Source organism: Lagenorhynchus albirostris, chromosome 11 (assembly GCF_949774975.1).
Source record: "Lagenorhynchus albirostris chromosome 11, mLagAlb1.1, whole genome shotgun sequence".
NCBI classification, from domain to species: Eukaryota; Metazoa; Chordata; class Mammalia; order Artiodactyla; family Delphinidae; genus Lagenorhynchus; species Lagenorhynchus albirostris.
In genome coordinates, this window is record NC_083105.1 from 95,511,381 (window position 1) to 95,535,164 (window position 23,784).

The window sequence follows — 23,784 nt, forward strand, 5'->3', positions numbered from 1 at the left end:
TCCATGCTGACCACGGATCTTCTATTTCAAAAGATTCGATTTGATAAACTAATTTTCATTAAGACATTCAGGGACATAAGGTATTCATGATCTCTATCCAAGGTATCCTCTGCTATCATGACTATTTACTTTTAAAAGTGGAACTAGGTGGAAACAATGCCTGATCCAGATGGGATGTATCTGAGGAGAATTTCAGGTACCGTGGTAGTTCACCGTGGGAAATCTTCAAGTGCGGGGCACTCTTGTATCACTGCAGCTGAGTGACCACACACTCTGCTGAAGCATAACATGGGCCCTGTTCACAGACAACGATAAGCGCTCTGTCCTGGACCCAGAGTAGCACTGTCTGGATGATACAAGCGTAGAAGCTAGCCGCTTTCTGAATCTCAATACTCCTTCGGCAAACAAAGGAGCACCAGATGAGAGATGGCTACAGAGCTGCATATACGATGCCAACCCTACGATACCCAGTTGTACTTCTTCAGCTTCGTCCCCTGGATCACTTTGGGTGGCAGGAGTCATCACAGAAGCTCCATGAAGCAGATGTCTGGAGTAATTAATGGCTCTGAGACAGTCCCAACCAAATTCCCCACCCTACACACACCCAAACATACATGCACACTCATTTGGATTTATCTGAAGTAGAATTTTTTCTTTGCCCAGGAATCAAAAGATAAAACTTCTTCTTTCATAAGGCCCAAACACATTTTACCTCTGTCTATAGATTTCTGTGGGTCTCTGAAGTACCTCTCAGCATGATCAGAGAACTACAGGAGAGTTTAAAAGGGCGTTTGTAACCCATGACTCTCAAGTGGGGACTGTCTCTCGCAGGGAATTTCTACTTTTGTGTTCCTAAAAGGCCGCTAAGTAAAACCCCAAATATCTGGATGAAGAGTTGAATCACGGCCAGACTGTGAGCCCAGCAAGAAGCCCACACCACGCCTGACGGAACGCGAAAGAGGGGAACGCGAACCGTCTGTCCAGGGTGGGGATTTCGTGAAGCGGCTTCACTGCCACATCGCAGGAGAAGCGAAAAGGGTAAGAGCGAGGGTACAGTGCTGTGAGAACGGCGGTGCGGAAGGAATCAGAGTGAAAAAGAAAGGGAAGAAGTTTCTCCCCCGCTCTGTGGACATCTAATAGGAAAATATGCCCGAGACGGAGAAACCCTCCAACACATCAGAATAACAGGTTTGTGAACCTGCCTGGCCGTAGGGCTGCTTCCTGAATGCAGGCTCCGGAGGAGAAAGAATCATTTCATTTCCCCAAGAGGGTTGGCACCAAATCACTGGCTTATATTTGTTTCCCTACAAAGAGTTCCTGCCATTGGCGACCCAAGAGCTACTTAAGGAGGTAAAATAAACCCCCTCCTCAGCTTTGTTCCCAAATCACCGCTGCTCTGGGCGATTCTTTTCTCCCTAATCCTACACCCGCTTTTCGCAGCTTTTGGCAATAAGTGGATGATTCGAGTAACTAGCTCAGGGCCTCTATTTAGAAATCGTTCCTTGGGTGCGAGCTTTCATGCCCAGGGGACGGTATAAGTGTCACGGATTCTCTCTGCTGGCCGCGCGGATGGAAATGTACTTAAAAGCGCAGCATCAAAGCTTTCACTTTAGGAGCTGAAAGCCTTCGTTCCCTCGCCCACTGGGCTTTTTTCCCCCCATCGTGCATTAATGCAGTCTTAACTGTGCATGTGCGATGGGGCCGGCGGAATGAGGGGAGTGTGGCCCATCCGTGCAGATCAGCTGGCTCTGTAAAGCCCGAAAACCCAGTGGACACCACCTACAGACGGAGCAAAACGCAGACTGTCATTTTTTACAGGTTACAGGAAAGGCAGACGAGCCCCCGGCTGCCGAGGGGATTCCCACAAATCATGCAGTTGGGGTCAAGGAGGGAGTTACCAGAAGACACACCTGTGCATAATACACTAGGCAAACAGCCAAACTCACAGACGATCCTCAGGCCAGAAGGGGGGCTTGGAGAACGGGGGAGCGGGCCTGCGGTTCTGCTGTGAGGTCCTGGGACCCAGGGGAAGATGCGAGCGGCTGAGGCAGCCTTCAGGAGACCTGCCAGGCGGAGCAGCTGGCTCGGGTTCCCAGCCCACAAGAGCATTAACCAATCTCAATCACGGGCAGCGTAGGGAAGCACCCAACGGCGGCGTTGGGGCGCTGAACTGCCGTATTTCCTTGCAGGAGGGCATATCCTCACAAAACAATCACAGCTAAAGTCGGGGACGATTGCCTGCGTCATTAAAAGACCACGATCTGCACTAAAATGTGCCGCTGAGTGCTCGAAATCAAGTGAATGATCGCCATCCTTAGCATTTACAGATAATGCTCTACGGCTGCTATGCCTTGTATTTCTCTACTGGAATCAGAGAACAAGAAAATGTCTGCGCGGGGAAGAGCCAGTGATTTGACACACGCAGGCCCCTTCGCTTCACAGGCGAGGAAACCACAACCCTGGGAGGAAGAACGAGGTGTCTGAGACTGCCCCACCCACCACGGACCACGCCGGGCCAACTCTCCGAGGAATGACCGCAGACAAGAGCGTCCCCTGCTCTATGACCCTGCAGTAGAGTTTCCCAGAACACAGGTCAGGTGGGTAAACCAAGGCAGCAACACATCCGACGATTTTTCCGAAGACGCGTGTCAGATTAACAAAAAGCATTAGGCAGTGAAATGGTTTAATTTGTGAACCCAATAATACAACCATCATTCGAACACATCACCTTTCCTACCGTTTAGTAATAATCTGGGAGGTAGATTATCTCTTTAAAAAGACGGAAAATCGTGGACAACAGGCACCTCTTTTCACTTCATTTGATTTTGTCTCTAATACACCAGCATTTACAGATACCTGAAAATAAGTTGCAGACATCAGTCTCCAAAAAGGATTGAATTTGAAAATTTACCTTCCTCTAAGTTCAAAAGATAATTTAGTGTACGTTAGCTTGGATTGTCTCCTTCTAACCAACAGCTAGAGGGGAATGACTTTCAACAGCTCCTAATACTTTTAAGAAGCAACGTGGTGAAGTGCATACAAGTCTGGGTTTTGGAATTAGATCTGGATTCAAATTGTGCCCCCCCCACTTGCTCTCTGTATGACCTCTGGCATGTGATTTACCACTCGGAGCCTCAGATATAAACAAGATAGAATATCTACCATGTAGCGTTAGTGATCGTTCAGCATAATACATACATATACATTTATGGCATCAAGAAAGTGCTCAATAATCAGCGATGACAATGATTTCTTATCCCATACCCTACTGCAACAGAGATTCTCTAGAGTGGTACCTAATACACAATGGACCTCAGGATGGTGCTTAGGAGAAGCAAAGCTTCTGTAAACTGGAAGGTGGGGTATAATGACCAAAAAGGAAACTGATTTGCAAAGGTAAGCCACTCTTGGAAAACAAATGGATAATTAAACCCTAACACTCACCGTTACTTCTAAAGTGGAGCTACATAAATGTCCAATAGCCCTGAAATATTTCTTAAGACAGACCTCTCAACACTCACCTAGGTACCTTTTTTAAAAAAAGTGATTGTTACCTCTCTCCTTGCAAACCTTCCCCCCGCCTCTTTGAAGCGGACCACTTTAGTGAAAGCCCCCAGCCCAGAACAGAGAATCCAGCCCTAGCCGAACTGGTGAAACAACATGTTCCCTGCACAGTCCTGCACGGATGAGAATTTTCCTCCAGGCATCCTATCTACACCCACCCCACACACACAGAGCTCTTTATCTAGGGTCTGCATCTGCAGTCTGCATTTCTATTACTGAAATCTTAGCACCCCATTTGAGGCTATTTCTAACCAAGATCTAGAGGAAACAGAAATAGAGAATAATTTCAGAAGAATGGGGTTTGGTCCACCTACCAAAGATGGAGGCAGTAAATATCAGGGTGGAGGTGACTAATTATTCTTAGGAATTTACAGTCAGCATGTGGTCAGAGGCAGGGACCCTTTAAGTCTCTCAAATCCTGCCCACCTCGCTTCTGAAGAAACCAGAAAAAACAGCCACCCTACCCCCAAACACACATAGATGGTTCAGGCGACTGAATCAGAATCTTCTGATGGCAACAGTGAAATCGGCGACGCCCGAAGGTCCTTGGTAACACTGACCTCTGGAAATGCATAAAGATGAAACGGGCAAAGTCATGCCTGTCAGAAACTCCAAGAGTCTGAGCTACTTTGAACTCAGGCATGAAGCAAAACGGGAGAAACTATCTGTTATTTGAAGAGGGAAACTTGCTCCCATTTGTAGAGACTCAGCCCAGTCAATATGCTTTGTGACGATGGGGAGGTCGTGGGGAGGAACCCAGGGAAGCACAGCTCGAGTCAACATCGTGTTGAGTCTTTATCACACCAGCCAGCGAGTGTTACAGAGATACGTGTGAGCCTGGCTGCTTAACTGATGGACGGGGAGTCCCCAGTCTGCAGAACCCTAATATGCCAAGAGAAAGACCACAGCGGTACTGATGGTGGGGAAAATCCAAGGGGAGACAGGAGAGAGGACAAGGAAGAAATGGAAATATCATTTCTTATTTCCTGTTGTTCAAGTCTATTCCTAGAATGAGCTGGTTCCCATCGACTTTTCTTCTTAAATGGATCTTCCGCTGCATCTGTCATAAAACTTCAACACTGGGTGTAGAATGGAGCCGGGTACCTCCAGGCTCATGTAAATATCCCACAGCCAGTGACTTCCAAATGTCTACTTCGGAATTCCAAGGAAAGCGAGCGCCTTCCCCCCAACTCCCTGCAGGACCGCAACCACTTTGTCAGAGCATTTGTCAGAGGAACTGCCTTAAATGTACACGGAGTGCACGGCACGGAACGTGAAGTGAAAGAAAAGGTCGATTGACCTCTGGTTATATATTTTTTTTCTTAAAAAAAAAAAAAGACATCTATAAATAGCTGCATTTATTGAAGCTGCTTCCTTATCAGGAAGCATGCAGCTAGGAATTAACGTCTGCCTGCATCGGAAATTCTTGCAGACAGCAAACCCAAAAAGGAAATTTCCCTTCCAAAGCATCCTGGCTGTTCTGTTGTGGCCTGTTTTTTCTCTTCGAGCTCTTTGAAGCCGCTACCCAGGGCCCTGTGCGGCTGGAAAAGCAGAAAGCCTTGAAAGTAAAAAGTGAAGGACCCCTAAGGAAGGCTTGAGGGGCACAAGAGAGAAAATGCTGGTGGCTGGCCATCGTTGTTAGAAGTCACGGCTGCTTTGTCAAGAGACTGAGAAGGAAGTCTCCTTCCCCATGTCCCTGCCTCAACTCTGCTGGTGATGTCACCGTATGTCACAGGCAGCTGTGTGAGGAGGGGCCGTTTGGGGAGCCCTGATAATGGCTGAGGATGGGGGAGCATCTGTCAGGTCTGAGGAGGTGGGCAGGGAGGGTTGAAGAAGGAGATGGCAGATTCAGGCAAGGCCGGGGAAGAAAGTCGCTCCAGACAGAGGTACAGACAGGTACAGTGAGGGAGGAAAAGGCCCTGGGATGGAGTGCCCCAGAGCAGAACCAAGCTCAGAGAAATCACAGAGTCAGAAAATAAAGCTTACTTCCATCGCGACCTAGGGAAATCAGTCTCGATATGTGCAGACAGAACTCCAGGCCCTTTCTTTAATGAAACAAGCAAGCACATGCACGCTTCTCTCGGCCCTTGAAAGGGAAGACACACCTCCTCAACACACGAGTTACCAGTTGTGGAAACTGAAATAGAGCCCTCGTGAGTTCCTGGCCACTGTTCGCCAGGCCCTGTGCAAGATGCCACATGCAAATTAGCTCTGATACTTATAAGAAACCCTCATCAACTATATTTCAATAAAATTATTTTTAAAAACCCACAGAAAAAACAAAACAGACCAATACAAAGTTGCTAAGAGAGTAGATCTTAAAAGTTCTTATCACAAGAGCAAGAACTGTAACTATGTGTGATGATAGATCTTAACTGGGATGATCTCCAGGCTCATGTAAATATCCCTCAGCACCAGGTAGGGACAATGGTCATTTCACAATACATACATATATTGAATCGTTATGTTGTACATCTGAAATTAATGTGTTATATTTCAAAAAATTTTTCCGCATTTTGATAATCATTGTGATTACGTAAGAGAATGTCCTTGTTCTTAGAAAAAATACACAGAAATATTTACGGGTAAAGGTAAAAAAAAAGAAAAGAAAAGAAACCATCATCAGTAGGTGTTTTATGAAATTAGAGCCTTGGAGAGGTGAACTCATCTCTCTAATAGAGAGAGGCAGCCCTGGGATGCCAGCCCTTTCAGGTCTGTTGGAACTCAAGTCCTTCATATTGCTGTGCTTTTTCAACCAGAAACTCCGAAACAGCAGTGGGCCCTGTTCCCAAGAGGTCATTCCTGATGAAATGCCAGGGAATGTGGGGACTTGGGTGGGCCCTTCGTGGCCAGCGCTGTCCTGCTGGTGGCAGAGAGATACTGGATTTCAATGTCAGCCCACTCAAGAGGGAGAAGCAGGAGGAATGGGTGAGCAAAACTGAAATAATTATCCATTGAGACAGGCCAGCCCGCTGGGAGGCTCAGCACAAATGAATGGCCAAGCGCATGACTGGAGCCCTAGCTATTCCCAGTCCCCGCAGCCACGGCTACCCAGACGCCAACAGTCAGCACTGCCTCTGCTTTCAAGTCCGAGAGACTCTGCCATTATGTTTTCTCCTAGGAAGGGGAAATGGTGACTTCTGAAATAGAAATCATGTTAGATTCTTCATGTGCCATGTGAATGTGAACAATTCAGTGTAACTATCTGAGCCATGGTCATCTCATCAATAAAATAGGATTAGTAACACCTAGGACTGCCGCATGATTAAATGAAACCACATATATGAACACATTTTGTTACTTACAATAATATAGAATACTAACTAAGATTATCCTTAATTCCCATTTTTTGCCTCTTCTTGGGGCACGGAAAGAACTTGAACGTGTATAAAATTGTTGGCTGCTCCACTCAATAGCAAAGAGAAGCGCTGCATCTCTTTTCAATCTCCTGGCTCTAACCGAGCGACTGTCTTACACTCGGTCACTCTGCTGAGACTGCAAAATCGCCCAAGGGGGTGAGCCACGAGGTGACGTTTCCAAAGGAAGGCATTAAATTAAATTATTAAACACACAAGCAGGAGCAGTAATGTAAGAATTCTGCAAGATTCACAAGGAAAGGAAGGAGAGCCAGGGGGCTATTTCTGGAGTTCCGACTCCAGACAAGTCTGCGCAGCTATTACGGCTATTTAAGAACCCGCAACGTCATAAACCGTAACCCTATTAAATGTGATGAATGAGTCCTGGGTTCCGATTTTTAAATATCAATTCCCAGGAATTTTAGAAGAGCAAACTGGCACTGCAAACGGCAAAGGCTTTAGACAGGCGGCATCCCATCAGCCTGTGACTAGAAGCAATTCTTTCGACTAAATGCGAGACGATTCTGTTAAAAGGAATTTAATAAGGAAAAGGCGTTCAGCGATTTAAAGTCTGCCCCATGCATCTGAAATACACGCACTGTGGTCACGTGGGCGGCCCGGGGCATCACGACTTGAGGCTGAGTATTTCACAGGGCTGGCATCAGCTCATAAGGCACATTTTGCTGCCCCCTTGGCACCCACCGGCCATTATTTAGAAAAAGTCGTCCCTGGGCAGACAAACTAGAGGGAGTCTCTCCTTCACACTAGGAGGCCGTTCACCACTCAGAGGATCAAGAGTGATCTCCTCCAGGCACTCTCGGGGCTCCACGGTCCTGTAAATGTTCTCAAGGTACCATGAAAGGTTTACTTTCCCTTTAAAGAATGGAACTTTTCTGGACTTCCCTGGCGGTCCAGTAGCTAGGACTCCATGCTTCCAAAGCAGGCAGCGCGGGTTCGATCACTGGTGGGGGAAATAAGATCCCACATGCCGCACGCAGCCAAAAAATAAATTAATTAATAAATTCAAAGAATGGAAATTTTCATTTTCACCTACCTGCTGTAATTGTCACACTTCAGCTCTTCTAGCCTCAAGCTCTAAAAAGAAATTTAGTACCCTACATGGAAGGAAGGGGGAAAAAAACCTTTCTATCTTCTCAATAAACAAACTTGTGTCTGCTCTCCTGGTGCAACAAGGAAGTTCCAGGAAGCTGCCGCAGGACTCCGGTGGGTGGGAGGGCAGGGAGGAGGCCTGGCCAGGATGGTACGAGGCTGGCCCTCCTCCCCTTGGCCCAGACTGCCCCTGCCTGTCCCTTTCAAGTCCTCCAGAATCACCACTTCGGGCTTGCCCCAGTTATCACTTTGGTGTTTTTTGTTTGTTTGTTTGTTTTTTTATCAGAGGCCAGGAAGAGGAAAAGCCATTACTTTCTACATCTCAACAGCTTCCTAAGTTGTCACACTGTGTCTTCAGCTTGCCCTGTGTTTGCAGAACAAAATGGTGAGAAACCTGCAGCACGAGAACCTTAAATATTATGATTCCTGCCTTCCGCCCTAACCAGGAAAGGCTATCTATTGAGTTAAGAAGAAGGAAAGGAGAAAAAGAAAGGGTTAAGAGAGAAAGGGTTTATCTGGAGATCAATGAGGACAGAGGGCGAAAAGAAGCCACTTGGAGGCATACCAGTCTGGTGAGTATCTCTTTAAAACAAGCGGCTAAAAATGCTTTCAACCCAGCAATACCATAAATGTCCTGCCGCTGTCTTGGCTTTCGGATTCTTCCCCGTACTTTCCACGAGCATTCCGCTGGGAATTGTCTGGAATCCCAGATTCAAACAGCAGTAACCCAATTCCCTCGTTAGAATATTTATTTTCTTTTCGGTTTGGAAACCCAGCTGGGATGCATCCTCAAGTATACGACACGGCCTCAACCATCCTAGGCACTCCAGGAGATGTTTCTCAAACAGCACAATGGGCAGCCGAGTGCTGGAACAGGACAGGGAGGCGGGCAGCTCAGTCTCCTGTGGAAAGTCCCAGCTGAAGACAGACAGCAAGAGCCTGGGAACCTCCACTTTCAGAGGATTCATTCCAGATGTGGGAACAAATGGTGTTACCATGGGGCTGATGCAGATTGCAAGGAGGGCTCTAAAGTCAGGCTGCCAGACAGGAGCATTCATTCAGACCAAACCATCACCATGACCTGAATCCCTAACCTAACAACTGACTATGTTCTAAGGCCAGCAGTAATGTGCTATAGTTCTGTATCTGATAATTCTCTATGGGGGCATCCATCTACCCACCCATCCATCCATCCAAGGGAGATATGCGAACTATTCAACAACTGATCCACCAGTTAGAACAGAGTCCAGCCAGAAACCAGCCCTCTGGCCACATTAGTGAATAGTGGCTAACCGTCAACCCTGAATTCATCCATCCATCCAAGAAGTACCTATTAAACACACTTACATCACGGCCTAACAGATAAAAGCCCAGGCTCTGGAGTCAGACGGAACTGAGTTTGAACCCTGACTCTATCTCCTACTGACTGTGTGACCTTGGCAGGTTACCTAAATTCTCTAAGCCCTAAATTCCTTATGTGTGACATGGATATAACAAAAATACCTACAAGGATCGCTGTGAGAATTAAATAATTTCCATAAAGGACTTCACATAGTGTCTGGTACAGAGGCATCCCACAATAGCTATTAGCTACTCTGACTGTGTGCTAGGCACATGGCAGGGCCCGACAAGACAGTGGTGAGCGGCACCGCTGTGACTCCATGAGGAAACTGTCAACCCAAGAAAAAAAGTAAAGTGTTGGTATGGAAGAAACAGTTCCAAGTAGGGAAAAGGATGTCTTAGGTGAGATCATAACCTTTTCAAGTTAAGAGGGCTGTTGAACATTCTCCTGTCCAATCACAATTTTGTATGGTAGGAAAACTGAGTGTTAGGAGGGCTGACTCACAGTCGAACAGTTAGTCTAACAGCAGAACTAGTTAAGAATTACAACCTGCTGACGGTCAGTTCGTTGTGTTTGTTAGTGCGTTTTACCGTGGTAACATTTTATGCAGAGGCAGTTCTGTGGCCAAAGAGCTTACATATGTGAAGTTCAGAGACAGACCAGGAGTTAGGGTCTTTCCGGAAGCCGGGGGATGGGCTGTGTCAAAGTACAGGAAGAAAAAGCCATGAAACCTCAGCCTGCTGGGGACAGGGGTTTATTATTTCTTTTTCTCTCTTTATGGAGACTTCAGGCTCCATAAGGGCAAGGAGTTGGGTCTGCTTGGTTCATTTCTGTATCCTGGCAACCAGAAGAGTGCCTGGCACAGTGCAGGTAACTATTTGTTACCAATACCAGTTAATCAGTAACTATTTGTCGAACGAATAAATGAAGGAGATTAGGTAGCAGGAGTGCTTTCTCTGCATGGCCTGAGTATGTTCCACCCCAAAGTGAACGGTCCTGAAGTGAATAGCTTGGTCACAGAACAGCTTGGGGAGGGAAAAAAGGCTGTTAGTGGTCTCTTTCCCAGGCTGTCTGCTCACAACGCTCCCTGGTGCCACAAAACTCCATTCTGCTGAGTACAGCCGTGCCCTCGATCGTGACCATGGCATCTTCACAGTCCCAATCTCTTCTTTAAAAGTTCAGTGTGGAGAAGAGGGTAGACAGAAGCTGGAGTGTGCTGACCCTAGTATATACCAACTTTGTAAACACTGATGGATGCAGCAAGCTGGAGGAGGGGAAGGGTTCTCATGGCCCCCAACTCCCTTTCAAGGATCCCAGCCACCATCCTCACTGTCGAGGAGAAGGGGTACGCCAGCAATGCACGCCGAGTACCTCCCAGCATCACAGTCATGTGATCTGCTGAATGAGCACAGAGAGAGGAAAGAGGAGCCTGCATCCTCTCTTGCTGTTCCCCACTCTCAGCAGGCAACCTTCTGCTTTCTGAGGAGGGATGGGCCAGGCGGAGCAGAATAATCTGGGAAGCACAAGCACGCCCGAAAAAGACGGCAAGTACAACTGGGCCACCATTCAAGTCATGAGGAATCAACTAGGGAAGGGCCAAGGTGACCCCCCCCCCCAACACCTCCCGCCGTGTCACGTCCTCCATAACCTGGACTCGTGCCCTGAGGCTAACAGTCAAGCCAGAGAACCTGGCATTTTCTTGGACACCGCGACCAGGGTGGCAATCAGGTGATGCATTCTCCCCGGCTGCGCTCGGCATGCCGGATCATCGGGGCTGGGTGGCAGCTCAAGAAAGAAAGACAAAAAGGAAAGGACAGGTGCTGGGTGCTTTGAAGCCTGGCCCCAGCAGCACAAGTGGGGAGGCCCCGACGCTCTGCTGAGCTGCAGCGGGTAGTATGTCATAGTCAAGAGACGAAATGAACACGCAGAGAAACGACAGCCAGGAAGCTCAAGCTTTTCAAAGCCATTTGCAGGTGGGAGGGGGCGAACGATGCCAAAGCAGCTTCGGGAGGTCGTGGGAAAACCATCTCAGGGCGCGCCCCTGCCCGGCTTGCAGCCCCGCCTCCCTGCCACCACCACCCGCCCCCCCACAGCGGTCGATCCTTCTGTCCAGCTGTCGGTCCGTCCGTCCCGTCCAAACCCCCCCCCGTCCATCCCGGGGCGCGCGAACACTCACGCAGGTGCGCGGGCAGGCGGATCGAGTCTTCCTCCATCCTGAGCGCTCGGGGCACTGGCACATGAAGCGGCGTCGAGGAAGTGTAACTGGGCACCGGGCTCTCGGGGGGTGTATATGAAATCCGTTCCTGCTGTTAAAAAGAAGGGCAGCAAGAGGGGAGGGGGGGAAAAAGACAATGAAAGCCTGGAACTGAGGGCTGACACCGCGAGGGGGCGGGTTCGGGGCGTCTGGGTGCTGGTCCCCTCTCTAGACACTCTGTGCAGCTGTCTTTCAGATCGCCAGCATCAGGGATTTGTAACAAAACGCGGGAAAGGTTTAAAATCGGGCTTTTCCTTTGCCCTCGGCTAAATAGGTGTCCTTTTTTTTTTTTCTTTTTTTTCCCCTCTCTGTACTAGTTGTTTGTTCCAGTAAAAAGAGGGGAGGCAAGACCAAGGGAATGAACCAATATGTCTAAGAGGATGGCGTTAAAGACTCCTATCTCACCGGGCTTCCCTGGTGGCGCAGTGGTTGAGAGTCCGCCTGCCGATGCAGGGGACGTGGGTTCGGGCCCCGGTCTGGGAAGATCCCACATGCCGCGGAGCGGCTGGGCCCGTGAGGCGTGGCCGCTGAGCCTGCGCGTCCGGAGCCTGTGCTCCGCCACGGGAGAGGCCACAGCGGTGAGAGGCCCGCGTACCGCAAGAAAAAAAAAAAAAAGACTCCTATCTCAAAAATTACTCTTCTGGTCCCATAATTAATGTCACCAATACATTCCCTCTTCTCTGGCAATATCCCCATCTTCTAATCAAAGTAGGATTCCACACTCAGATCCAATGAGAGGTGAGCCCAAAATGATGGCTTATAAGTGCGAGATTTTAGTTAATAAACCTGCAAGCAAGATTTGTCTCTCACCTACATATCTCATGCCACAGCTACCACCACCAAAACCTCCAGTGTTTCATTTTTCCCTTCATCGCAGGGAATGCTCTGCCACCAACAGTTATCTCCTTGTCCCCTTACGCTCCATCTTAGAACCAATAATTTCTTTCCTTCGGAAGCATCTCAAGGCTCATGCAAAGAATAACCTGCATTTAAGGAAGTGCGGTTTAATCGAAGGTTCTTACTCAACTGACAAGGAAAGGGGGAGGGGAGACCCAGCACACCCACTGTTTAAATTCAACAGGCGGCATTTGTTAGATCAATTAAAACAACTGGATGGGATGGGAAGGATTAGTTTTAAGTTAAAAACGTGCCAACTAATGGCAAGAAACCAACTATGGTGTACACCGGGGAGAGCAGTGCAACTTGCATCTGAGATCGACAAATACCAACTAGTTTGACTTGCAGTCCATACATAAACCACAGAAACTAAAAGAAGTTGTGTTTAACAGGGCAAAGTAAATTGGGACACACACGATCCAAAAATAAGATGGGGCGGGAGGAGATCGGTAAGATGCCGTTGTGAAAACAAAAATGGAGCAAAAAAAAAATCACAGATTTAAATAAAACGAAAGGGGTGTTTACGTATTGGAAAGAGTTCTCTAACATTTTATATTCCATCAAATATGCAAAGGGAAGCAGGGGAGTCCCCCAGCCCTGTAACCAAACTGAAGCTTCTCTTCTGCTCATAACCTGGAAAGTTTGGCAGCTGTGGCGGAAGTTTCGATTTTAAATGAATATATACATATTTTTGTAATTTCCGAATGGAATCACAATAACTTCCCTGAGGCATCCTCTACCAGCAACTAGGGCCTTTGGAAGATTTCTCTTTAAACATACATCCCAAAGTTTCCTGGTGAATTTCTTAATTAAGGGCAGACACATACACCCTAGATTTCATTTCTGGATCAATGGAGATGTCCTGTGAAAGGTCATCCAGAGGCAAAACCTTCAACTTCACTTTTCTTGAACTTTACCAAACATCACACATATTCTGAGCAACTCTAACTTAAGGAGGAGTTATATTTTTGGTGTTTGGCTTGGGGTTTTTGAGGTGAAAAAGTCAGACATAAACACACATATGGGAAACATACGAAATCTGCTGAGGGGTTTTTCAAGGTGAGCTAGGCTTTTTTAAACATTTTAAACATAGTCTGTTTTTCTAGTTTAACAAATTCTCCATACACTTCACCCCTTGAATAACACCCCACTGCCACCCCAGTCCCAATATACGTCTCGATATCTTATCTACCATTACTTTATTCCCAGAAATAGCTTTCTGTTTTGTTAGGGTTTTTGCAGAACTGAAACTGTTGATGAAGAAAACACGGTGCAGCCAGATAGCTTTCAGATGGCATGGCATGAGTGTGAGAAAAAAGAAGATGGCATTTCCTAAGACGGTGACTTTCTCTTAAAGCAAGGAGAAAGTTAGAAGATCCTATAACTAGTCCACGCGAGTGAGAGGCCACCTCTCCGTGCTCCCTCACCCTCACCAACTCCATCAAGGATGGAGCCCTCAAGGCAGATTGTACTTTATTTCTTGGGGAAATACACCTCCAGCCTGCCACGCGCTCAATTATCGTTGTGTTGTACCTTCTTTTCACTGTACTTTCTTTGGAGGCAGCCCCCTGTGTGTTTACATTTGTGTGTGGTTCCCAGTCCTTCCTGCTACACTGAATGCCACACTTCAGGGCTTGCCCTCTGATTTTTATGCCACACCCCCACACGTCCAAACAATTGCAGATGAAGACAACCTTGCTATTTCATGATGAAACCTATAAAGAGAAGGCCGGACACCGAGTGACTGTGGAAATTGAATGCCTCTCACTCCTGATGATGGATTCCACCCAGCAACACTGCGACATCCTAAGCCTGGGACGGGAAGCTCTTTCCAAAGGTTTCAATGAAGAGATTTGTCAGTAACAAAAGAAAGGGTGGGTATCTTGACCAAGAGGGGGAAAAGCAAAATGTGCTTCTAGGGTCTTGAGCAGCAATTTGCTAGCGGCTGTTACACTACCGCGACCCTGGGTTTAGCAGCCAGCACAGCACTCAGGGGACCCCGGAAAGGACGCCGCCGCCCAGCGTGTGGGCTCCTTTCCGAGGAGAAGCAAGCACACACCTGGGCATCCCCCACCAGACTTATGTCCCTTGTCTCTCTTTCTGTCAATCTCTAGGGTGACTCACGTGGTCCTCATTTTAAAATCTGTTATTCTAACCATGCACTTAACATCTACCGTGGCACAAGCAGCAGACTGTCAGCAGTGAGGAATATGAAACAAACACTGCTATCCTCGATGGAGACATCCAGGCAGAGGGGCTTAAAGAGACTAACATCCGATTCCCCCCAGTAACGGAAACCTCTTTATTCTCAGAACTGCCTCTCTGGTCCAACGCCAAGGAAGGGAAGGGGAGTACCCCCGCTTACAGCGTATTCACCTCGAGAGCAAATTGTCAGTCGGATGAAAACCAGAGGTGTTTTATTTGAACATCACAGAGGGGAATAACGATTTCCCCAAGAGCATTATAACCACTGCTCTAATTAAATTAAAATGCTGCTGACAGTGACATTAATGCATTCAAGCGTTGGAGGGGGATACACTGCCAGCAGAGGTCAATGATGTGACTAAAAATGCCGTGATGTGGTCACATTATTGTTTAGATACTGAAACAGGAAACATGCTGCTCTCAAATGTGCAGGCACCACCTACCAAACCAACTGGGCAGAACAAAAGGGAGCACTGCCGTTTCTAAGGCCAATTGTAATACCTCTGAGAAGGGGTGTTGGAAGAGCAGCACAAAGCTCTGGAAGGAGAAAATAAGGCTAAAAATAGTTTTAGGCAAAGGATGAAATGTAAATGTTACTAACCATTATAGAAAGCTTTCAAAACATTAAATGGAATGCGGAGTTAGGGTTGCTACAAGCACGCTATTGAAAGTGAGCTCTATCCCTGACCATGAAGGGTCACAAGGTGACCCTTCAAGAGGCAGTTCTGAGAATAAAGAGGTTTCCGTTATTGGGGGGAATCGGATGTTAGTCTCTTTAAGCCCCTCTGCCTGGATGTCTCCATCGGAGACAGCAGTGGTTGTTTCAAGGTGACCCATCTAATGCTGCTCATTTTTTAAAAAAATTTATTTTATTAAAGTAGAGTTGACTTACAGTGTTGTTAATTTCTGCTGTACAGCAAAGTGATTCAGTTATACATATATATACATTCTTTTTCATATTCTTTTCCATGACGGTGTATCACAGGACATTGAATATAGTTCCGTGTGACATACAGTAGGACCTTGTTGTTTACCTATTCTATATATAATAGTTTTTGCAACTGCTGATCCCAAACTCCCAATCCATCCTTCCCCCACCCCCTTCGGCAACCAGAAGTCTGTTCTCTGTGTCTGTGACTCTGTTCCGTAGATAAGTTCATTTGTGTCATATTTTAGATTCCACGTGTAAGTGATATCATACGGTATTTGTCTTTCCCTTTCTGACTTACTTCGCTTAGTATGATAATCACTAGGTCCATCCATGTTGCTGCAAATGACATTATTTCATTCTTTTTTATGGCTGAGTAGTGTTCCATTGTATGTATGTACCACATCTTCTTTATCCATTCATCTGCCAGTGGACATCTAGGTTGCTTCCATGTCTTGGCTATTGTGAATAGTGCTGCTATGAACGTAGGGTGCATGTATCTTTTTGAATTATAGTTTTGTCCAGGAGTAGATGCCCAGAAGTGGCACTGTTGGATCATATGGCCACTGTATTTTTAGTTTTCTGAGGAACCTCCAGACTGTTCTCCGTAGTGGCTGCACCAATTTACATTCCCACCAACAGTGCAGCAGGGTTCCCTTTTCTCCACGCCTTCTCTAGCATTTGTTATTTGTAGATTTTTTGATGATGGCCATTCTGACCCGTGTGAGGTGGTACCTCACTGTAGTTTTGATTTGCATTTCTCTGATAATACTTAATAATTCTGCTCATTTTTAAACCAACCGCTTAGAACCCGTGACTACTGCATAAACCAAGCTTGCATGTCTTGTGCTCAGGAGGAGAGTGGCGTTTATCCTTCCTCCACGCCCACCCCATGGCTGCCTTTTACAGACAAGAGATAAAAACTGAATATTATTATCACCAAAAAAGGCTTTCCTTTTCAAAATTATTTAATATAGAGCTTCTATAAATCACGGGGATCCCCCAGCACGTTTACACATTTGTTTTTACGTCACTAACTCTTTGAAAAAGCTGAAAGGCTGAGAAATTTAGAGCTTACTGACCATTAAATACTAACCTTCTGGAAATAAAGATAAGGCGTTTCTGTAATAGAGAAAAACAGAAATAAAGTCTGGTTGTACAGTCCACCGCCCCAAATCTGGGGATTCACCAACTACGGATCGAAAACATGCAGGGGAAAACAAATTTCAGAAAGTTCCAGAAGCAAAACTTGAATCCGCCATGTGCTGGCAACCACTTACATAGCATTTCCATTGTATAAGTAATAACGACACGACTTAAAGTATGCGGGAGGATATGTACAGATTATATGCAAATACTACACCATTTTATTTTCTATAAGGGACTTAAGCATCTGTGGATTTTGGTATCCTCAGCGGTCATGGAACCAAACCCTCCTGCAGATACCGAGGGACAACAGTACTTGCAAAGAGATGGTTTAGAGGTAATTTCAAAGATTTCTTGACTGTAGAGCTAAGATGCCCTTGATTTAGGAACTTTTTCCAGAAATAGCCCCCGTCCCCATTATGAGTGCCAGGATTACCCCAAAGATGGTTTCTGAAGCCTGTGTAAAGTCTTGAGGACAAAGAGTGTGATGGAAACAGTGGTGCCCATGGACCATTTCCCAAGGAAATACAGTAAAAATGCTGCAGGTGCACTTTTCATCCTGCTACACTTAGGTGTCCCTTCTATGCACTGAAAGCCAGCAACCCAGACAAGAGGGGAAACAGTAGGCACCACAGGCACAGCGGTCGTGCTAGTAATATTCAATATTTTGAGGGAAGGATTTCCTTCTCTTTTCCACCCTGCAGAGTTTTAGGAAAGCTGCCTGGGAAAGCTGATGCTTCTACTACAGTCATCTTCTACAGACTAAAGAAATCTCTCCTATGGGAAACTATTTACTGAGATTTACTCAACTGAAGTCTGAATACACAAGTATTTAACTACAGAATAAATAGTTATTTATACATTTCTGGCTGCAGAATAATTCAAAGTGATGGCTTTGGCTTTCATTAAATAAGCTTTCATTAATAAGCAAAAGCAACCCATCACCAAAAAACTGAACAAGACTGAATTCTGAGCTGCACAGTTTTCTAGGTTTTTGGTGCCAGGGGTGCAAACAGAATACACAACAACCTAAACTAACACACTCTTGATTGCCAAGTTCTTTCACTTGAAAACCTACACTGAGTATTTTGTTCACCCCCAAATTTAGCAAGATCAACTTAAAGGACTTGCGGAAAGATGCAAACGTCACTCTTCTTTGCTAAATTTACACACAGCCACAGTCCACAATATCTTTCGCAGCTTTCGAGAAAGAAACAGTGTGCTTTAGGATCTGGGGTGAGAACAGTATACCTTAGGATGTGAGGGATTCAAATAAGAATTGCGAAGTAGAACACCAGGTCCATCAAAGCACAGCAGTGAAGTTGTGATGCTGTCTTTCCCTCCCACAGAGGCTCCAGGAGACGTCTTTTAAACAAGTGACCGGAGCCGGTTCCCCTCTTAGTGCCCATCTCCTCTCCTGAGAGAAACATCCCTCTTGGTGCTGAGTCATCAGATTTTTACACCCCAATTGGTCTTTGGCTTTTAACATGCTTGCAGTCATTTCCAGCAGGAAAAATGGGAGTACTCCATGAAAACAGAATGGGCAGGAGCTACACTCCTGGTCTCTGGAGCGATCTCCCTTGGTCACCCAGACGCCCATTCAGCCCTTGAGGGGGAGGGTACGCCCCACAATCTACATTTACACTGACGTGGGGATCATCTGAGGAGCCTGGCTTCACCTGTCCAAGGAGTGCTCTTGCTTTGGGCAATGAAGAAGATGGTTCGGGACCTGAACTATGTAAATTCCTACATGCCTAGAACTGAAATACAGTCCTTTTCCTCCTCTTCTTAAGGCTACTCTACCCTAAATCAGAAGACAGCGTATTGTGTCTATCAAACAGATACAATTAAGTCAAAGCACCTTAAGTCTTTCTTTCGCCCAGAACTAAGTTATCGATGCACAACTGGATGAAAGAAGAGAAGCATTAGCAACAGGCCCACGCAATCAAGCACTGCCGTAAAAGGCCATGAAGGTTTTGTTCTCCTATGATTGTTATGAAAGCTTTCAGCATTCATCAAGCATCCACTAGGAGGCAAGGCCTGTACCAGGCATTACGAATCCTACCACCTTTAAGTCCTAGGATTTCTAAGGTGGCCCCAATATTAAAAATTCTGTCCAGGACATGGAAGCAACCTAAATGTCCACTGACAGAAAATGGATAAAGAAGATGTGGTACATATATGACATATATACAATGGAATATTACTCGGCCATAAAAAAGAATGGAATAATGCCATTTGCAGCAACATGGATGGACCTAGAGCTTATCATACTAGGTGAGACGGAGAAGGACAAATATCATATGATATCACTTACATGTGGAATCTTAAAAAAACGGTACAAATGAACCTATTTGAAAACAAAACAGAAATAGTGTCACAGATGTAGAAAACAAACTTATGGTTACCAAGGGGGAAAGGGCGGGGGAGGGATAAACTGGGAGACTGGGATTGACAAATACTCACTACTATTTGTAAAATAGATAACTAATAAGAACCTACTGTATAGCACAGGGAACTCTACTCAGTACTCTGTAATGACCTATATGGGAAAAGAATCTAAAAAAGAGTGGATATGTGGATATGTATAACTGAATCACTTTGCTGTAGAGCAGAAACTAACACAACATTGTAAGTCAACTATACTCCAATAAAAATTAATTTTAAAAATTCTGCATCACTTTACCCATAAATACATATGGGTACTCATACATAAATACTTATACTCCTCAGAACATATGTCCCAGTCTTGGTTGGAAAATATAGTCATTGCGACAACCAGGGAGGGAAGCTAGCATTAAGGGAGCGCTTGGCATATACTTCCCACGAAGCCTTTATTTTATTTCAGTCTCACAATAACCCTGCAAGGAAGGCATCATGACCCCCATTCCACATGATGAACCTGATCTGAAGATGGCAGGGGGGAAGCAATCTGTTCCAGTCACCAGCTCGGGAGATGGTACGGCTGGTAAAAAGAGGAGACATAAGAAATTACATTGAAGTAGGGCCAGCCCGTCCACAGTGGCTTCACAACTAATGGTGACTCCCACGAGGTAAGTTCAAGCTTGTAAGAACAGCTGCAGCTTTGGAATATTTCATTGCTTCGTGCCCTCACTCCTCACAGAATTCCAGGGGGGTCCCCGAGGGTTGCTCCACAGAGGCCCCGAGCCAGGGTGCTGACTGTCTTAAGCCTGTTGCTTCTGCTACTGGGAACAAAGATGGAGGGCGTAAGTACCTTTAACTGAAGGAAGGGGACTAAATGCAACGTGCGAGGGGAGTTCTCCTGGCATGGCCCCTGAGCGGGGGTAGACACCAGAATCCACCCAGGGATGCGTGTTACCTGTGGGACTCCATCAGCAGAGCCGTCAGGGCACTTAGATTGCTGGTGCCTCTGAAGACTCTACCTCGTACTGAAAGCTCATCTTAGGGGATGTTTAAATAAAACCATGTTCCTTTTCTCTCTAACATTTTCTTCAACAACCACAAAAACCATTTCCCTTACTCAACACCTTTCCATTTATCCAAGAGCAGCAGATCTGAACGTACAGGTGAGACGAACAGGAGCAGTGAGGAGGAAAGGCCCCGTCAACATTTATCCGGGGCCTGTTCGTGGGCAGAGCTCTGAACCCAGGAGGAGCGAGTCTGCCTCTGGGGATCACAGTGGCTGCCATCCAACGACGCTGGTCCAGGGGTCTGAAGATGCACCCTCCCCTTCTCGCAAATGAGGAAGGGGTGATGGAGGCGCTAAGGGGGCTTGTGGGGGGGGGGAAGACTGAAAGGATCGAAATAGATGTCCTCAACTTCGGAAGGGCTAGTATAAGGCAGAGCGAAGGCTTCCCCTCAGCCCCCCCCAGAGGGCAGGGCTGGCCACACACACCTGTGCCCTAGGAATGTGTGTCTGATTACTGCTCCCCTTAAAGCCAATTTAAGATGAGGCTGAAAGGTGACTCTGAAAGGTGTTCCTGCGCTGGGAATTAACTCAAGTAGAACTTGAAGGCGCCTTATAACTAAGTCCAAGATGCTGCTTCTGCGTGATCTTCTATCTCCTGGCGAGTCAATGCTTATTAATTACATTGTGGGCAGAACACAGCCAAACAAAACAGGAAGACCACGATCCCCCTTCTCCATCAACTAGTCCCCAGAGGCCCCTCACACGATCCGAGGGGTCTACCCGATATAATAAGAAAAATTACTAGCATCTACAACTTGGAGCAACCCTTTCGAAGACAAGCATCAAAGACAAAAACTCAAATAGATTTCTTTATTGTCCTAATTTTAAAACATTTTAATTAAGATCCTTTCTAACCCTGAGATGCTATCTTTTTTTTTTTTTTCTCTTCTGAATTTCTTAAATATTTCTGACATGAGTAGTAGTAAGCAGAATCTCAAGCTGTGATTCCTTTTCATGCCAGGTTGTGGTTTCCAGGGAGGTCTGTGCGTGAAGGATGCTTAGCTCATTTGGCTGGAACCCAGTGCTGACGGAGGCAAGGTCACAGGCTTTAGACCTGGATGGGAAAATGAAATGCACGCCACCCCATGGCCCAGATTACACCCCTAATCCCTGCCAGCATACAGACGACTTCTTTTAAGGTGGAGATTAGGTGAGCTCGGCAACAAACATCACCACTACTGGAAACCCCAGTAGCGCATGTCCTACTGACAGTGGGGTCGCTTCGGTATAAGAAAGGTGGTGTGACTTCATACAGAACCAGCTGGTGTCACCTCTGGGAAAAATACCGTCTTGCTGTGGGATTTATTCACAAATGCCCCTAAGCTTTTGATCCACCTTTTGAAAAAGGGTCACAGAATCCTTTCTTCCTAACTAATTCTAACAGCAGAAGAGACAGGTGCTCAAAATGAACAGCAGCTTATATCCCGGCCACAACAAAGTGAGGCCAAGTTCGGGTCTTGATTAGCTGCTTTCTCCTCCATTTCTGCTGGTCCCTCTAATGATCTGGCTATTACAATTAGCCAATCTGCAGTGTCCCTGCCTGGGGCTAACAAGTAATGAACTGCAAGTGTTACTATTTAGTTGTATCAACGCAGCCATTAGAGAGAGCGTCTCAATTTCTCCCGGCAAAGCAGAGATACCTTCCAGGCATGTTCTACCTGCCCCTGGGGCTGCTCTCCCACTGCACTCACAGTGCCCCTGGGTACCAGCTCCCGGGGGACTCATGGGACCTTAAGATTGGGACAGAGGAAAGGATGAGGGTCAGGCTTCTGTGGAGACCAGAGGTGGAAGCAGCAGAAGAGTCCCAAAGGGATGCTTTGAACCTGCACATTAACCACTGATTCCTCCCTCCCTCTTCACCTGCCTTCTCGTGCCTCCTAAACGTTCTCCCCATCCCCAAGCAGCTTTCCTCTTTCTGTTACAGCATCACTCTGGGCTTGGTCCATCTTCATTTCTTTCGTGAATGACTGCACCTGAAAGTCTTATAAAAGGAAGAGAGAGAAAGAGAAGCTTTTAAACACACACCCTCAGCTGACTGCTGGAGGTGACTGGAAGGGAGGCAACTCAGACACCCTTTACAATTGAAAAAGACTTTTTGTCCTGGGATGTATCTTTACAAAATGTCCACAGCTGAAATGGACCACACACGGAATGAGAAATGTGCGGCTTTAAAAACAGGCTACCAGAGCAAGGTCTGCATTCTAGTTCAAATGAGGGTAATCCAGAGAAATGCCGAAGAAAGTCTCTAAAATAACAGCCCCGCTGAAGTCTGCATGAAGTCCCGCAAGGTCCTAACTAGATGCTGCCCATTTCCAGTGAAATAGGAGACAACCCGGCCCCCCGACACCTCAATCAGGAAAGGAGGAGGCTGGGTTACAACCACTGCCAGGGTCAAGTTGAACAAATTCCCTTGCTCTACATATATCAGAAAATTCCTGGGTTGCTTCAGGCAGACAAAGAAATAGAAAAAGCCCTGTAAACGATACCTAGAGTAACAAGTGCAAACGAGGTCTGGTACAGATTCATGTCTCTGGGAAAATGTTTCCTACCAATATAATTTTCAACAAAACCCTATTAAGAACACTATACTTGAAAAGCACCATAAAAGAAATGTCAACATCTCCTCAGCGTATGCCGTCTGAGGAACTGGCATTAAAATACCCAACCTTTACCATCACATGATATTATTTTAAAGATAAGTCACATGAAGCTTGTGAAATAGTACGCGTTTCTTGAAACAAAGGCTCTCTATAAATGCAACGCATCATTACAATGAGAAATTTTTAAAGTCCCAAATAAAGCACTATTTTTTATGCGTGCCGTAAGAATTAAACCTGTCTTCATGGTGCAGAGCGGGAAATTAACTGAAACCACAACTGAAGATGGACCGGGACCTCATACATGACTGACTGAAGAATCAGGGCAGAATTTATCTGCCTGCCCAACCTGCAGCCTCTGTAACTCAGAAGTAACCTATACACAATCTTGAACATTGATTAAGAGGGTCACGCACCTGCATCTCCTCTTTTAGAAAAACTTTTCCGGAAGTAATAACCATCCTGGCAAGGAATTTCTTATCTACTTTGTCAGAAACCATAGACGTTCCCTGATCTTGAGACACATGACTCCTTACAGGAACTCAGAAAAGGCATCCTTCCCTCCACGGTGGTCGTGGTTAGGAAGACCTGGGAGTTTGGGGGTTTTTCTGACAACTGATGACTGCAAACAAGTTCCGCTGCCAAGGTGAATATTATTAGGAGAAATGCTACTAGCATTAGTAGCATTCTAGAAGCTTAATGACAGGAATGAGAATGAAATATAGAAGCGTGTGTGTGTATGTGATGACAACAGTCATTAACAGAGTACGAAGCGGCTTGAAATAATAAACTCATGCGCTGCACTCCTGTAGCCCTGTTGTTAAGACTAATCATTTATTTTACATAAGATCCTGGGCCTTCATTACAACTACTGTGCTTGACAGTACATGAAAAATATGCTTGAGTTTCCACATACTTCAGGGACTCAGGATCA

General features: G+C 46.2%; 1 protein-coding gene across 6 annotated transcripts in view; it reads right to left on the minus strand.

Moving 5' to 3' along the window:
- ETV6 (ETS variant transcription factor 6) overlaps positions 1–23,784 on the minus strand; it is a 241,102-nt gene that overhangs the window by 129,970 nt on the left and 87,348 nt on the right. For 5 of the 6 annotated variants that reach the window (XR_009543592.1, XM_060166889.1, XM_060166891.1 and 2 more), the window contains exon 2: positions 11,549–11,678. Coding sequence is in view for 5 of the 6 variants with exons in the window: in XM_060166889.1 (XP_060022872.1) it covers positions 11,549–11,678 (130 nt within the window). In the remaining variant the exon portion in view is untranslated. The remainder of the gene's footprint in view (positions 1–11,548; positions 11,679–23,784) is intronic. The other variant, XM_060166887.1, reaches the window with a different exon arrangement.